The 17,905-nt window shown below is 42.3% G+C and overlaps 2 protein-coding genes across 4 annotated transcripts in view; both read left to right on the plus strand.

Annotated features, from left to right (window-relative positions):
• mical2b (microtubule associated monooxygenase, calponin and LIM domain containing 2b) overlaps positions 1-13,393 on the plus strand; it is a 170,303-nt gene extending 156,910 nt beyond the window's left edge. For all 3 annotated transcript variants that reach the window (XM_034177202.1, XM_034177203.1, XM_034177204.1), the window contains 4 exons: positions 6,783-6,876; positions 7,356-7,464; positions 12,093-12,166; positions 12,253-13,393. In XM_034177202.1, coding sequence (XP_034033093.1) covers positions 6,783-6,876; positions 7,356-7,464; positions 12,093-12,166; positions 12,253-12,494 — 519 coding nt within the window. In that variant the 3' untranslated portion in view covers positions 12,495-13,393. The remainder of the gene's footprint in view (positions 1-6,782; positions 6,877-7,355; positions 7,465-12,092; positions 12,167-12,252) is intronic.
• Positions 13,394-16,761: 3,368 nt separating this feature from the next.
• parvaa (parvin, alpha a) overlaps positions 16,762-17,905 on the plus strand; it is a 57,959-nt gene continuing 56,815 nt past the window's right edge. Inside the window, exon 1 of the mRNA XM_034177205.1 lies at positions 16,762-16,977. Coding sequence (XP_034033096.1) covers positions 16,839-16,977 — 139 coding nt within the window. The 5' untranslated portion in view covers positions 16,762-16,838. The remainder of the gene's footprint in view (positions 16,978-17,905) is intronic.

Raw genomic sequence — 17,905 nt, forward strand, 5'->3', positions numbered from 1 at the left:
AGCCCTAAGCTTCACTAAAAGACCCAGAATTCAGATAAAGTTGAGGCCACGCCACGCTCCGTTTACTAATAAAATGAATTTAAAAGCGTAAAAATCATAGAAACATACTATGCCAGAATGCTAGCCATACGAAAGGGAAAATACGCGCATCGTAAGTCTGGACTTGAAAGTAGGAGATGGATAGAACTTTACTCCAGTGTTCCCAGACCAGGGCCTCATTTATAACAGCCGGACATACATACATCTTCAACCGCTTCTCTGGGATCGGGTCATAGGGGCAACGGCTCCAGCATGGGACCCCAGACTTCCCTTTCCTGGGCCACATTAACCAGCTTTGACTGGGAGGTCCCAAGGTGTTCCCAGGCCAGTGTGGAGATATAATCTCTCCACCTAGTCCTGAGTCTTCCCTGGGGTCTCCTCCCAGATGGACGTGCCTGGAACACCTCCCTAGGGAGGCGCCAACGGTGCCCGAACCACCTCAGCTGGCTCCTTTCAATGGGAAGGAGCAGTGGCTCTACTCCGAGCTCCTCACAAATGACCGAATTTCTCACCTTATCTCTAAGGGAGACACCAGCCACCCTCCTGAGGAAGCCCATTTTGGCCGCTTGTACCCGCAGTCTAGTTCTTTCAGTCATGACCCAACCCTCATGACCATAGATGAGAGTAGGAATGAAGATTGACCAGTAGATCCAGAGCTTCACCTTTTGACTCAGCTTCATTTTCATCACAACAGTAAAGTGAATGCAATGTCGTCCCTGCTGCGCCGATTCTCCAGCCAATCTCATGCTCCATTGTTCTCTCACTCGAGGTATGTGAACTTCACTTGGGGAAAGCTCTCACTCCCTACCCGGAGCAGTCCATCGGTTTCCTGTTGAGAACCATGGCCTCAAATTTAGAGGTGGTGATTCTCATCCCAGCCACGTCACACTCGGCTGCAAACTGACCCAGTGAGTGCTGGAGGTCACAGACCGATGAACCCAACAGGACCACATCATCTCCAAAAAGCAGTGATGAGACCCTGAGTCACCAAACTGGAAACCCTCCTCCCCCAACTACGCCTCGATATCCTGTCCATGAATATCACAAACAGGATTAGTGACAAGTCGCAGCCCTGGTGGAGGCCAACTCCCACCGGAAACGAGTCCGACTTACTGCTAAGAACCCGAACACAGCTCTCGGTTTGTGAGTACAGTGATTGGATGGTCCTGAGAAGGGACCCCCTCACTCCATATTCTCGCAGCACCTCCCACAGTATCTCCCGGGGTACGTGATCATCCACCACCTCCAAGTCCGCAAAACACATGTAGACTGGGTGGGCATACTCCCAGGCACCCTTCAGGATCCTTGTGAGAGTGAAGAGCTGTTCATTTGTTCCTCGGCCAGAACTGAATTGGCCAGGGTTAGGGTTAGGGCCAGAACTCGCATTGTTCCTCTTCAATCTAAGGTTCGACTATTGGTTGAATCCTCCTTTCCAGCACCCTGGAGTAGACTTTACCAGCAAGGCTGACTAGTGTGATGCCCCACACTCTCTGGTCCCTTTTTTTAATATGGGGACAACCACCCCAGTTTGCCACTCCTTAGGCACTGTCCCAGACCTCAATGCAATGTTGAAGAGATGTCTCATCCAAGACAGTCCCTCCACACCCAGAGCCTTCAGTATTTCTGGACAGATCTCATCAACCCCTGGGGTTTTCCCACTGCGGAGGTGTTTGACTACCTCACTGACTTACACCAGGAAAATTGATGATGGTCCCCCATCAGCTTCCAGCTCCGTCTCTACTGCAGAGGGCATTCCGATCTGATGCAGGAGGTGATGGTCTAGTGGTTAAAGCGTTAAGCTTGAGACCAGAGGATCCTCTGTTCAAATCCCAGCCTGACTGGAAAATCACTAAGGACCCTTGGGTAAGGTCCTTAATCCCCTAGTTGCTCCCAATGTGTAGTGGATGGCAGCAGCCTGACATCAGGGTGAATGTCAGGCATTATTGTTGTAAAGTGCTTTGAGCATCTGATGCAGATAGAAAAGTGCTGTACAAATGCAGTCCATTTACCATTTATTCCTTCCAGTGTCCGATTACCTCCTCAGTTGAAGTCAACAGAGGACCATCATGGATGGTTCCTCGTGTCCCTCTCCTGAGGTGCCTCACGGTCCTCCAGAATCATGTTGGTGTTGACCAAAAGTCCTTCTCTATGGTTGCTCCGAATTCCTCTCACACCCACTGCTTTGTCTCCCTCACAACAAAGGTTGCAACTTGCAATTGCCTCCGAAGTCCTCCGAGATAACATTCTGGAAAGACCCCTTACCACCAGTGTCGACCACAGTGTTCAAGGGTTGCTACCCCTTGAAGTACCTAAGACCTTCAGTCCACATCTCCCTGCTGCAGCTTCAGCAATGGAAGCTTTGAGCATTGGCCATTCTGATTCAATGTCCCCAACCTCCGCAGGGATGCTAGAAAAGCTCCGCCGGAGGTGTGAATTACAGCTCTCTCACAGTGGGCTTCTCCAGATGTTCCCAGTTCACCCGCACTATCCATTTGTGCTTTCCAGTTCTGTCAAAAGTCCTCCCCCACCCCAGTGGTGGGCACAGTTCTGATAATCCGATAACAGATAATTATCGAAGATAATGTTTTAATTATCGGATTATCTTTTTAGATAACTTTAAAAACCATTATTGGACCAATTATCTTCCGATTAATTTTTGTCCGATAACTTTTAGACTGATAAATAAAGCTGAACAGCGACAAGCATTTTTAAAATTTAAAATCAGTTCAGCACCTACCTGTTAAACATTTTGTAACATGCAAACAGAAGAGCGCTGCTTCTATGAAAAACGTCTCTATCCTCTGCAGACAAAGGAGAAGTGGTCACCAAAAAAAAAAAAAAAAAAAAAAATTTCCTTTAACACCATACTGATACGCTGGCAATATCACCTAAGTCATCCAGAGGCATACATTTTTAATTTATGGTACTAATTTTGGACAAGTTATTTAAAATTGCTGTCATGTCTGAAGTTTTATAAAGTGAAAATATCAGATATATGTTTTAGGTTAATGTGCTAATTTTTAAGGTTTTGTGAGCACATGCTGTGCCCACCAGTGCATTATGGGCAGGATTATGTAATCTCAGTACGTTCACGACAGGACAAATGCATTTCAGACACTCTGTTCAGGCTCCACGGACAACAGCATTAAACTCTAGTGCCTAAAACTCTCGTGAATATATTCTCTGGGTTTATAGACATTGTTATTGTATTTGCGGTTGTTAAATTCCATGCATTTTAAATGTAGCAGACACGGATTATCTGGAATTTTGTTTTGGCAAGTTTTCAAGGCCTCTCCTGTCATCTACTGGCCAGTAGTGTTCATGGCAGTATTCGCCCTAAGTACTAAGCGTCTGGTGGCAGTGTTCTATTTATTTTGACCCCGGTTATAGCAGATGATTGTCAAATCAACTTTTTGGCTTTGCAAATGGCTTTTTTTTTTTTTTTTTTTTTTTTACAAATTAAGTTTAAAAACAAAACAAAACAGCAAAAAAAAACAAACATTACAAGACAGCCCTGCAGTGTTTGCACAGGCACAGTGCGAGCAGTTGGACGCTTGTAGCTTTTCAGCAGCAGGACACAGAATAATATCAAACAGGTTTGATTTTCATTCGACCATACGATCGCCGATCAGGAGGTGGTCATTAGATGTTAAACGCAGCTTGTTACTCCATGTACACTACACGATGCAGGACGCGCGATTAACCTGAAACTCGGTCCAAAACAATTCTCGCACGAATGAAAAAGCATCTGAAAAAGGGCCAACACTTGCACAGTGTAAAGCCAACATTTATGTAGACAGTATTGAGTGCACGTTTTACAACATTATCAAACGTGTGCACGGCACAATATAATAAATTGAGCGCACATTCTCTCCACATGCAAAACATTTTGTGATGACACTTCCAGGCCTCCATAAAAATGGCTGTTTTTACAAATAAAAAATGGAATATTTTACAAAAGCACATTTATCTGTAAACACCAACACATGACACACGTCACATTAATGTGTTGGTTTACATAATGAATGACTGAACCAGTCAGTGTTTAGCAGAAGCACTTTTACCCAGAATCCTTTACGATCTGTTTGTTTGTTACAAAAACTCAGAATTAGTGCATTATTCAACATTAAAAGATATGTGTTATATTTTACCTTTGTACAAATGACAGAATTGACATTAATGGAGTTATTCTATCGGTATTAATGTTATTTATAAATCAAAACCATAAGTCAGCATGACCTTACTTTTCAAGACCTCCGCCTGACCGGAGCGTTGTGAGAGCTGGCTTTATGGCTGCTCTCAGCGTGCCTCTGTGCTGGAAGCTGTGTAGTAAACAAGAGCTTCCAGCAGTTGCGGGCTGTTCAAAGACAAAAGTGTGTCCTCATTGTTTGGGTCTGTTGTCACTTTTAATTCTAGTGGAAGCCATTGTGCCGTTAAAATTCAAATTCAGTTTATTAGTAGTTGCAAATGTACCAGAGACACTATTGGAATTTATCGGTTATCTGTAACTTCTGATACATTTTTGAGTGGTTTATCTAGTTTCATCTTTATTGAAGATAACTTTTCAGTTATCTGATTATCTGTTATCAAAATTAATTTTTTGGTTATCTGTGCCCACCACTGCCCCACCCTCTGAGCCAACTCACCACCAGATGGTGATCAGTTGACAGCTCTGCCCCTTTCTTCACCCGAGTGTCCAGAACATGCGGCCTCAGATCAGATGATACGATCACAAAATCAATCGTTGTCCACTTTTGTTCAAACATGGTGTTCATTATGGATGATCCATGACTAGCACAGAAGTCCAATAACAAATGACCACTCGGGTTTAGATCAGTGGCTGTGTGTGTAAAACAGGAGCTAAAAGAGATGCACAACAATTTTAATGTTGTGCATCTTTTTAATTTATAAAAAACTAACTAAATGTAAAAATTTGCATATCTGTACAGAAACTTTCAGCCATGCATGAACATTTTGGAGATGAAGTGAAACCACAGTCGGGGTGGGGGGGGAAGAGTGGCACCATTGCACATGAACTAAGACTAATGAATTGTAACTTGTACATTTAATTCCACTTCACACGTCAGATATACAAGTATATAAATATAAATATATAAAGTACTATAAAGATATAAAGTACTCGTACACATAAGAGTACTTTATCATAAATAAAAAGAATTTGCATTTTCATTTGTAATAGTCAGGTGTAATTATTCCAGAGCAACTGTTCAATTGTTAAATACAAGCCCTCTTGGTGAAATTCTATTGTACCTGCATTAATAGTAAATGTTCACCTGGTGGAGATATTGCTCCATTTGAACAAAGTTAGGAGATGACGACAACTAACTTGTTGCTTATAGTAATAGATATATATAAGTCGACTAAGATCTTACATCAAACCACACGTTTAATAGTTCATCAGAGCATCACAGCTGTTGAAATGTAAATATATTAGCGGTGGACATGACTGGATTATCACCATCATTTGGGCAAGATGTGAAGTCCAGACTGTGATACCAGTATGAAGCAAATCGTATCTCTCCTGAAATTTTGCATTATAAATAAACCCACATTATTTCTGCTACTAAAATATCATTAGGAGAGATTTTATCTTAATAAAGAGAGCAATGTGATGACATCAAAGGTGTGCAAGGGATTCTGGGACAACTGTAATGATAAATAATTGCCTATTCTGTTAATTGCAAGGTTTTGTGTTGGTTCTTGTGTTGAGCTTGATAAAGTTGTCTGCAAGTGATTGTGATGTCAAAATTGACATGTCACACCAGTTATTTATTTATTTATTGTCATCATACTGCTGTGATCACACACAAGCAACTTGATTTCTAACACCCTGGTGCGTTGCGTTAAGTGCACATTTTAGGATTTATGTGTATGTTTGAGAGAGCGAGGAACCGCAGCGGCAGCCAGTTTGTTTTTTTTCACGTGCGTGCAAACTAATCATCCGTGAAGATAATTTTATTAACTACACAGATGTATAATAAAACAAATGGTGACTGGTTTATAACACAATGATGACAGAGTTTGAGGGGAGAGAGAGCGAGGAACCGCAGCAGCAGCCAGTTTTTTTTTTTTTTCTTTGTTTACATGTGTGCACGCAAACAGGAGGTCCTCAAACTGGAGCTGCTGCAGCGCCAGTTGCTGCAGCTCCTGCAGCAAATAATGAAACTCCCTGAATTGGGAACGTCTCATGAGGATGTTGTGAACCCAGGGACGGCGCTGCTGGTGACTTTTGTCAGCTTTCCACAACAAACAGAGCACAGCAACTTGCTCCGTGTGTGAGTGTCATAAAACGCAGGGAAGATGAAGACAACACACTGGAAATTGTTTTTTTTTTTTTTCTTTATTCCTTTATTATTCCTTTACTGGTGCTTATAGTTGGTAAAACGTGGGTAAAGTTACTTGCACCAGTGCAAGTGCAGTATAAAATTACATGCACCGCTCGAATAATACCTGCACAAACTAGCACATGCATGTACTAATTCGACCCCTGTGAACTAAACTAGCGTCTATACTCAATTTCAACCATCCTGTTTAATAACTTCGGACTTCCACCTTCTGGTCTGGAAGGACACACCTGTTGTCACAGGAACTCCACTGGTGTTTTACACGTTTATTCGATAGTCCTTGATGGGCTTCCTCTGTGCTGGATCCTGGATTTTGCATCACTCCGGATGCTTTCCTGTACCTCTTGATATTTTTATTGTCCCTGTTTTTGAACTTAGGTCATCCAGAGACAACTGGAGGAGGTTGGAGAAAAGCAGAGAGATCTGGAAGAGAGAGGAGTGGCCATCGAGAAAGTCCTACGAGGAGAATCAGGTACTGAACAGGTGAACCAGCAAGGCTGTGGTTCAGCCCAACACAACCAAAAACCCCAACAGATTTATGTATTTATTTATTTATTTTTTATAAAAATCTTTTAAGCTGAAAGAGCCATTTCTTTATAATCTTTGCTTAAATGTGGCGTTAATGGCTTCGCTGGCAGTCCACAGTGAGTCTCCCGTGTTTTTCTGTGTTTTACACTTCAGGGTTTTATTCAGGCTCAGCTGAACAGGGATGGCTCCTTTTTGTCTGCAGCTTGATTTACTTTTTATTTTTTTACATTACTATTTACATAATAGTTTATCCCATCACACCTCCTCTGTTGCTCTTTTTTCCCTTGTGTTATCCCTTCTTTTTAAATTCTCCTGACTTTTACTTTCCTCCTTTTTTTTTTTTTTGTTCTCATTTCTGGATTTATATCCATCATCCCTCCTTCCTCCCTTCATGCCTCCTGTCCTACGCTCCTCCACTGCTAGATGGCGCTCAGCCAGATGACGCAGAGGAGGCCCAGCTCTACCAGTCCTGGTTTAAACTCGTTCTGGAGAAGGACAGATTGGGACGCTATGAATCTGAACTCATGATCTTGTAAGTGCAATCTGAGCCTGTCTGGATGTGACTGAGGGCCCTATCTTGCAAAGCAGCACAAGTGCCTTTGTTAGTTAATTACCAGTGCATGTTGTCATTTTTCGTGCCTGGCAATCCATATTGTTTAAACGCCAGATGGACTTGCGGTCATGGTTTTAATCTACTTGTTTTAAAATGTGTTCAAGTGCACACTTTGGCGGATTGCAGTAAGGCAACAGATGGACCACCAAACACCTGGTTTAAGGTCAAGTGCAGCATTTAAGCCCATCTGGACCAGCAGTCCGATGAGTTACTGTTGTTTTGTGTTTTCTGTTGTTCTTCCACAATTCGTAGAAAGTGCATCTTCTCCTTTTGTTCTTGGTGGATATTGATTCTGATGGTTTTCTTTCCTTCATCTGAACACTGTTCACAATTTTTTCTTCATGGAATTAAGAAATTTAAAATTTTATGAAAAATGTCGGACTTTTTTTTTTTTTTTTTTTTTTTTTTTGCACCCTGTGATAGACTGGCGTCCTGTCCAGGGGGGTATAACCGGGTATAGAAAAAAAGTAAATCACCCAAAGTGCTTTTTGGCCTTAAGTTCTTGATGGATTTTGTTTGTGCCATTTTCTTTGATGTATCTAAATACTGCTAAAATTCTTCTTCATAGTATTTTGAAATTTTAAAGTCCGGTGAAAAAAATACATAACTTTTTGTGGCAAAAATGCTTTTTGTCATTCTGCTTCTCATAGATTTTAATTATGATGGGTTTGTTTGATTTGTTTAAGGGTGATTCTTAGACTACGGGCACTTATGTCCTTTGATCATATTGTATGAAAAACAGAAAAAAGGGGAAATTTCACACTTTTATAGTTATCTTTACAATGAAAGTGTGTTAAGAAATTTGTTCTAGTAGTCTGTGATGACTTTCACCTTTTTTCAGCATCATTATATGCAAATATTGCCGTTTTGTGCTTGTCCCACACCCAGACTTTTGATCTTCAATGATAAAAATGAATGGTAAAGAAACATTTTTTCTAATGTTTTAAAATATCTCTGAATAAAATATCAGTAAAATAATCAAAACATAATTGGGGTATTCAATGTCATACAACTGTTGTGATTTTTTTAAACAAAATGTAGTTGTCCCACACTATTGCCATAATTTCCACCACAACACTGTAATGTCCCTTTAAACAGTTTGTATGAAAGATTGTTTGGGTAGTTTCTATGGAGATAAACAGTGACATCAGAGCACATGTATATAGCACCAAATCACAACAAACAGTTGCCCCAAGGCGCTTTATATTGTAAGGCAATGGTGTGGTGGAAATTACATTTACAAGGCCAATAGTGCCCGTAGTTAAAGAATCACCCTTAAACACTGTTCACCATTTTTTGTTCATAGAATTTAGAAACTTTAAATTTCAAGGAAAAACATACAGCAAAGTTTTTGTGGCAAAAATTTCATTTGCCCAGAATGCTGTTTTTCCTCCTTCTGTGTCTGATAGATTTTAATTCATATGGTTTTGTTTGATTCATCTAAGCACAGTTCACAATTTTTCCTTGAGACATTGAAGTTTGAAAATTGAAATTTTTTTTCTGGCAAAAACTGTGAAATTCATCTAAAATAAGGCATATTCCTGAATAGCATGGTTGCTAAAAATTCACCAAAATAAGACGCTATTCAAGACAATTTACACATTGTCCCAAAGATTTTGGAAGAGAACCTGAAATAACAGCAAAAACATTTGCAGAGGCGTGCAAATTATTATCCCAACCCCCAAGGCCCTTAACACACTGCTGTAAACATTTCACCTGGTTTCTGTGTAGGCTCTCAGTTGTCCAGGTGGTTTCCATAGTAGAGAAGCTTGAATCTTCGACTGGACTGGGTTGCTTGACGCGAGGACGTTTCGCTTCAAATCGCAGAAGCTTCCTCAGCTAAAATTCTTGCTCTGGAAGTCTGACTGTTGTAGAGAAGAATAAAACAGAAGCCAACAAAGCTGGAGTTTTAAACCTAACCAGACCCCTCCTACTGAGAGGCAGACTGCTATTGGCTAGTGACTAAACAATAGCTCTAATTAGCAACTATTGTGCTCTAGTTAGCACACCTAATGACAGGACATCTGTCCCTCTAATGATGGGATGGATGCCTTTCTGATGGCTTCCTTGTTGACGTCAATGACTCATTACCATGAACAAAAGACTGAAACTCCTTTGACCTGAGTACCCCATTGTAAACAGGGGATAAAGTGTGTCTCAGACCCCCTCCCCGGTTAAGGCTGGGTTTCAAACATTTCACAAAGAATGCCTCCTTGACCCCTCTCTCAAACCATTTCTTCTCTCTGGCTAATATTTTAACTTCCTTGTCCTCAAACGTGTGGTTAGTGTCTTTAAGGTGGAGATGAACCGCAGACTGAGGTCCACTGGCGCTCTCTCTGCGGTGCTGGTATAGCCTTTTGTGTAAAGGTTGCTTCGTTTCACCTATGTACTGTTCGTTACAGTTTTCCTGACATCTGATAGAATACACTACATTGCTCTGTTTGTAACTCGGGATCATATCCTTAGGGTGAACTAATTTCTGTCTCAAGGTGTTAACCGGTTTAAAGTAAACTGGGATTTTGTGCTGTCTGAAGATCCTCTGTAGTTTTTCCCCTACTCCTGCTAAATAAGGGAGAGACACTCCTCTTCTTCTTGTCTCCGTCTCCTGTCTATCTGGTCTCTTTGTTCTCTGGGACTTCTGCACTTTGTCCAGGGACCATCGTGGGTACCCACATACTGTGAGGGCTTTCCGGACACGTTGTTGTTCTTTAGCCCTTCCCTCTGCAGTTGTGGGCACCTGTAGGGCTCTGTGTTGAAGCGTCCTGATCACCCCGAGCTTGTGTTCAAGGGGGTGGTTTGAGCCAAAGAGCAGATATTGGTCACTGTGAGTTGGTTTTCAGTAAACCCCTGTCTGGAGCTGCCTGTTCTCTCCAATCGTAACATCACAGTCCAAGAAGGCTAAATGGTTGTTTCTGGCATCCTCAGGTGTGAACTTGATATTGGTGTCCACCGAGTTGATGTGTTCTGTAAAGTCCTCAACTTGCTGTTGCTTGATTTTAACCCATGTGTCATCAACATATCTGAACCAGTGACTGAGAGAGATGCCCGTGAAAGACATCAAGGCTGTCTTCTCCACTCGCTCCATGTACAGATTGGCCACAATGGGGGATACCGGAGACCCTGGTTATGCAATGGGGTCTCCGGTATCCCCCATCCTCCACACCTTGACACAGAAATTAGTTTACCCTAAGGACATGATCCCAAGTTACAAACAGAGCAATGTAGTGTATTCTATCAGATGTCAGGAAAACTGTAACAAGCACTACATAGGTGAAATGAAGCAACCTTTACACAAAAGGCTATACCACCACCACAGAGAGGGCGCCAGTGGACCTCAGTCTGCGGTTCATCTCCACCTTAAAGACACTAACCACACGTTTGAGGACAAGGAAGTTAAAATATTAGCCAGAGAGAAGAAATGGTTTGAGAGAGGGGTCAAGGAGGCATTCTTTGTGAAACGTTTGAAACCCAGCCTTAACCGGGGAGGGGGTCTGAGACACACTTTATCCCCTGTTTACAATGGGGTACTCAGGTCAAAGGAGTTTGTCTTTTGTTCATGGTAATGAGTCATTCACGTCATCAAGGGAGCCATCAGAAAGGCATCCATCCCATCATTAGAGGGACAGATGTCCTGTCATTAGGTATGCTAACTAGAGGACAATAGTTGCTAATTAGAGCTATTGTTTTGTCACTGGCCTATAGCAGTCTGCCTCTCAGTAGGAGGGGTCTTGTTAGGTTTAAAACTCCAGCTTTTGTTGGCTTCTGTTTTATTCTTCTCTACAAGAGTCAGACAGAAGTCAGACTTCCAGAGCAAGAATTTTAGCTGAGGAAGTTTGAGATTTGAAGTGAAATGTCCTCGCGTCAACCAAGCCAGTCCAGTTGAAGATTCAAGCTTCTCTACTATTTCACCTGGTATTTCATTCAGAAGTCTATTCCCAGCAGTGTAGCTGCTAAAATGACTGTTTGAAAATTTACACCTATTGGTAAAGAATTATTGACAGTATGTTGTCATGTTCTTCAATTGCATGATGTGGAGAAACAGTTTGGAGAATAAACCTGGATGAGCTCTGCCTCATAGATGCGCCCGTTCTGCTTGTTATACAGTGTGATATGATGCGGCTTACACAGATGGGTTCATAGTGTGTGCGCACATTAGAAGAAAAGTTAAATTAAAAACCAAATTTAAAAAAAATCAAGGACAGTGACAACAAATGGAAAAATAGCAAAATTCAGTAACTCCAGTTTGCACTATATTTTTGCTAAGGGTTTCTTCATCCTCACATTGGCTGGTGGGGAGCATGAACTTGGTCAGACCGTGGCAGGGTCTCTTTCCACATGATGGGATGTTTACATCCGGTAGACAGGGATGAAGATGATGTTGCAGAAATGAGGAGCTCAACTGCCAGAAAACCTCTCACTTCTGTCAACTAAGTTTGATCAGTCAGCTGCTTCACATGTTGTCAAGATAGGGCCCCTAAATTTTGAAATTTGTTCCGGTTCCTAAAACTCACCACTTGGAGGTTGCTGAAATTTCTTATGTGTCTTAGTGCTCAAGAGCTTCAGCTGGAAGACACGCAGGGCCGACTGCAGCAAGACCTACGGCGCAGAATGGCGAAAGATGGTAGGGTTTACAAAAACTGACAGACGGAATGACACGTAAACATCTTTCTGCCTCCTTCTCACATTCTCTCTTTCACCTGAATTCAGATACAAAGAAGAGCGAATCCGAGTTGCAGGAGGAGCAAGAGATCCTGGCTGAGATCATGAGGACGGTGGAGAAGCGGGACATGTTGGTCTCTGTCCTTGAGGAGCAGAGGCTGAAAGAGAAGGCTGAGGACAGGGACCTGGAGAGCCTGGTGCTGTCCAAAGGCTACGAGTTCCACTGGACACCGGGGGACGAAAGCTGGAGTGAGCCGGAGCAGGGAGGAGTGGAAGGTGTTACATTCTGAAAGGTGACGCTCCTGGTCTAGAAAAGGTGCTGAGGAGGGTAGATTTCCTCCGACTCATCCAGCGGTTTCTTCACCCTCAGGAACTTGATGAGGTTTCATATTTTCATGAACTGCTGAGTTGGGAAAACCGGTGGTTTGGCTTGAATCCTCAGGAGTGAAGTCTGTCTGCCTTGATGTGCAACGTGCCTTCATTTTTGCACACTTCATCATCTCCATTACAGCACTGTTTGCCTTAAAAGTGAAGTCACTGTGGTGAATTTTCCTATTGTTGGAATGCACACTTATCCTAAAGATTCCATGTTTTGCACAGTGTGAATGGATTTTGTCCTTAAAATTGGTTTTATTTAATTTCCTGTTTGTCACTTTAGTTATGCTGTTTTCTTCCCACTTTCCCTGGAATGCTGATACATTCCCATTCCGATTCTTTTAACTACATTCTTTATTAATAAAGAAAGAAACGACCCTTTAACTCCTCCGTGAAAACGCAGCTGCTAAAGCTGCAAAGTCGGTCTTGGCCGTCACGCTTCAGGGAAAAAAGTGTTGCTGCACAGCTGGAAAAGTTGGTGCATGCCTGGCCCCGCCCCCATCTGTGATGTCACATCACTTGCCTCCAATCAGCTGTTGGGACAGAATGCAAGCTGTGACATCACTGTGGTAAAAGTTGTGCAGCCAGAGGGGCAACGTGTGTGGAGGTTAAATCCATGTAAAGTGATTTTTGTGCTTCGCGTGATCATCAGTGCGAGTTTGTCTTTTTGCTCAACTACTGAGGAACTCGTGGTTGCACGTTGCCGTTTTTACGGACTACGAGTCCTCTGTACTTCTGATCGACAGATGAATCATGTTTGTTTACATCAGTTATAACTCCCAGAATAAATAACTATTCCTGTTTGAAATCCTGAGATGGAAATGTCAGTTTATTTATGTTTTGAAGGATTCTAACAATTCTAAATAAGAAGTGTTGAACTTTGATCTGTGCTCTGTTTCTCTGTTTTGGTTTTACACAGCTTCAAGTTTTTTTAAAGAGCAAAAAATGAAAGAATCTTTAATAAAATGGATTTAAAATGTGAAATGCTCTTTTGGCTACAGCTGCTGTATTGTGGGGTTATAACAATAGTCCACATTGTAATCCACATCTGGAGGATAACGATGACTATTTAAGCAAATGCAACGGCAACAAACAGTCGCTAAATTATTACAAAATTACCAGCTACCCTCCTGGTGAAACCTATTTCGGCTGCAGTTCCCCACAATCTAGTTCTTTCAGTTGTGACCCAACTCTCATGAGCAAAGATTGGTCAGTAGATCGAGAGCTTCGCCTTTTGGCTCAGCTCCCTTTTTGTCACAACAGTACGGTAGAGCGAATGTAGCACCGTCCATGCTGCGCCGATTCTCCGGCCAATCTCGTGCTCTATTGTCTCCTCAAACGTGAACAAAACCCCCAAGGTACTTGAACTCCTTCACTTGGGGCAAGACCTCATTCCCTACCCGGAGTAGACAATCCATCGGTTTCCTGCTGAGAGCCATGACCTCAGATTTAGAGGTGCTGATCCTCATCCCAGCCGCTTGACACTCTGCTATGAACCGATCCAGTGAGTGTTGGAGGTCACAGACCGATGAAGACAACAGGACCACGTCATCTGCAAAAAGCAGCTATGAGACCTTCAGCCCACCAAACTGAAAACCCTCCTCCCCCGACTACGCTTCGATATCGTTTTCATGAATATCACAAACAGGATTGGTGACAAGGCACAGCCCTGGTGGAGGCCAACCCCCACCAGAAACGAGTCTGACTTACAGCCAAGTACCCAAACACAGCTCTCGTTTTGTGAGTACAGAGATTTGATGGCCCTGAGAAGGGACCCCCTCACTCCATACTCCTGCAGCACCTCCCACAGTATCTTCTGGGGTACCCAATCATGCGCCTTCTCCAAGTCCACAAAACACATTTAGATTGGATGGGCATACTCCCAGGCCCTCTCCAAGATCCTTGTGAGAGTGAAGAGCTGGTCGGTTGTTCCTCCACCAGTTTGGAACCCATCTTGTTCGTCTTTAATCTGTGGTTCGACTATCAAGGAACCCTCTTTTCCAGCACCTGGGAGCAGATTTTACCAGGGAGGCTGAGTAGTGTGATGCCCCTGTAGTTGGCACACACACTTTTTTTTTTAATATGGGGACCCCAATTAGGCACCGTCCCAGACGTCCACGCAGTGTTGAAGAGACGTCTCAACCAAGACGGTATATAAGCAAACATTGTCGAAACAAACCAAATTAGGGATCAAGTTACTCTATTCATTTTATAGAAAGGGGAGAAAAAACACTTCTGTCGCATTGGTGACCGTTGGGGGGGGCACTGTTCACATGAGTCCAGGCACTTCAATCAAATGGGTTATGTCTGCTACGTAGTAAATGAAGGGGTCCCAGTGCTGATGGAAATTTTGTTGTTTTATTGTATATGGTGCATCTGGAAAGTATTCACAGCGCTTTACTTTTTCCACATTTTGTTTACAACCTTTTTCCAAAATGGAGCAAATTAAATTTTTTTCCCCTTCAATTCGGCTCAACACCCCATAATGACATTTTTTTTTTACATTTTTGCAAATTTATTTAAAAAATTATTAATAATAATAAAAAACCTAAGAACACACGTAGCAATACTTCCCACAACATCAGGAATCTGGTCACGTGGGTTTGTTGATTAGTGTGGTTGGCTTGGTTGTAGGTTATACCTTAGAAAAATACTGTGATTTTGTGGTACCATCTAGGTTTTGAACGTATTCCGAGACCACCGAATTGCTTGCTGAACTCAGATGCCATACCTTCTCTCTTTCATGGTATCATTGTCCTGCTGAAAGATGAACCGTCGCCCCATTCTGAGGTCAAGAGTGCTCTTGAGTAGGTTTTCATCCAGAACGTCGAGAAAACTTTGTTTCTCATGGTCGGAGAGTCCTTCAGGTGCCTTTTGTCAAACTCCAGGCGGGCTGCCATGTGCCTTTTACTAAGGAGTGGCTTCCGTCTGACCACTCTACCACACAGGCCTGAGATGGTTGTCCTTACGAAAAGTTCTGTCTCCACAGAGGAATGCTGGAGCTCTGACAGAGTGACCATCAGGTTCTTGGTCACCTCCCTGACTAAGGCTGTTCTCCCCTGATCGCTCAGTTTAGACGGGCGGCCAGCTCTAGGAAGAGTCCTGGTGGATCTGAACTTCTTCCATTTAAGGATGATGGAGGCCACTGTGCTCATTGGGACCTTTAAAGCAGTAGAAATGTTTCTGTACTCTTCCCCAGCTTTTTACCTTCAGACAATCCTGTCTCTGAGGTCTACAGACAATTCCTTTGACTTCATGCTGGGTTTGTGCTCTGGCTATCAACTGTGGGACCTTATATGTAGACAGATGTCTTTCCAAATCATGTCCAATCAACGGAATTTACCCCAAATGGACTCCAATTAAGCTGTAGAAACATCTCAAGGATGATCAGTGGAAACAGGATGCACCTGAGCTCAATTTTGAGCTTCATACCAAAGGCTGTAAATACTTATGTACGTGTGATTTCTTAGTGTTTTATTTATAATAAATTTGCAAAAATCTCAACTTTTTTTTCATATTGTCATTATGGGGTGTTGTAGGTAGAATTTTGAGGGGACAAAATGAATTTACTCCATTTTAGAATAAGGCTGTAATATAAAATCTGGAAAACGGGAAGCGCTGTGAATACTTCCTGGATGCACCATCTGTAATTTTCTCCAAGGGGATGGATGAAGATAACTTGCACAACCATCTGCTTACTCTTGGTTTTCTGATGATGATGATGATCATGCTTGCGGACCATGTTTGCATAACATGGACAAGTTTGTGAGAAATAAATTTAAAAAAATGAAGGTATGTGATGCGTCTCACTTTCAATCATTTTACTGTAAAGGTAATTTGCTTTATTTAATTAGAAATTGTAGTTTTGCATAAATTACAAGAATTAAAAAAAAGATGTCAGAGTTCCCAAAAAGTTTGGGAATCGCTGTTTTAGAGGAAGAAGGGGTCCAGTGGCACCTCTGGCCACGCCCCTGTTACCCTTTCGTTTTTCTGCATAGAAATAAAGGATGAAGCTTCGCTCCGCCCCTTCTCCCGCCTCCTCCCTACTCGCGGTCAGCACGGGTCCAGTACGCTCCTCCTCAAAAAGGGCGGAGCCAATTTCTGAGGAGAAAATATCTGGAATTTTGTTTCCGCTTTAGGGAGTGGACTGTAGCCCCCCCCCCCCCCCCCTTTGTCGTTTGTGTCAAACTTTGACTTTTAATTTCAACGTCGACTCGGATACTTTTGTGGTTACTATCAGGTACGACTTGAAACTTTCGATGATGGCTTCCTCGCCTCAGAAGTCTCCGTCCTCTCCGAAATCACCGACTCCCAAATCCCCGTCGTCCCGGAAGAAAGACGATTCTTTCCTGGGAAAACTTGGAGGAACTTTGGCCAGAAGGAAGAAAGCTAAAGAAGGTGAGAAATGATCAAGAACCCGGCCTCCTGTTACGTTATCGTGTTAAGTTGGACGATGAAAATAAGTAAAATTTCACAACATAATCGCTGTGCGCTATAATGTTACCTTCATGCTAACGGTTATATTAGCATAGCGTTTGTGGAAAAGCATAAATATGGTGTGTGTGTGTGTGTGTGTTTTGGCTCAGTCTGTATCCATGTAAGGAGTGGGATGTGTGGCTGGAATGAGTAAACACAGCCTGAGGCTCCACAAACATCCCGTTTTCCCAAACACTGGAATTTTTGACTTGATGGAGCACCCCCCTCCCTCCCATATATATATATATATATATATATAAATATAAATAATGTGTGTATGTACGTACACACAACAAAAATATAAACGCAACACTTGTTTTTGCTCTCATTTTTCAACGGCTGGACTCAAAGCTCTAAAACATTTTCTACATACACAGGAAAATTTAAAATATTGTTCACAAATCTGTCTGAATCTGTGTTAGTGAGCACCACTTTGCCGAAATGATCCATCCCACCTCACAGGTGTGGCATATCAAGATGCTGATTAGACAGCATGATTATTGCACAGGTGTGCCTTAGGCTGGCCACAATAAAAGGCCACTTTGAAATGTTTGTTTGTTGTGATTTGGCACTTTATATATATAGGGAGTTTTTCCTTCCCACTGTAGCCAAGTGCTTGCTCACAGGGGGTCGTTTTGACCGTTGGGGTTTTACATCATTATTGTATGGCCTTGCCTTACAATATAAAGCGCCTTGGGGCAACTGTTTGTTGTGATTTGGCGCTATATAAAAAAAAAAATTGATTGATTGATTGATATACATAATATACTTATACATGAATTGAAGTGTAATTGAATATTGAAGTGTATGTCTGTGTGTTTATATGTAGTGTGTTGTGAATTTGTGTTTA

The sequence above is a fragment of the Thalassophryne amazonica genome, chromosome 8 (genome assembly GCF_902500255.1).
Source record: "Thalassophryne amazonica chromosome 8, fThaAma1.1, whole genome shotgun sequence".
Lineage (NCBI taxonomy): Eukaryota > Metazoa > Chordata > Actinopteri > Batrachoidiformes > Batrachoididae > Thalassophryne > Thalassophryne amazonica.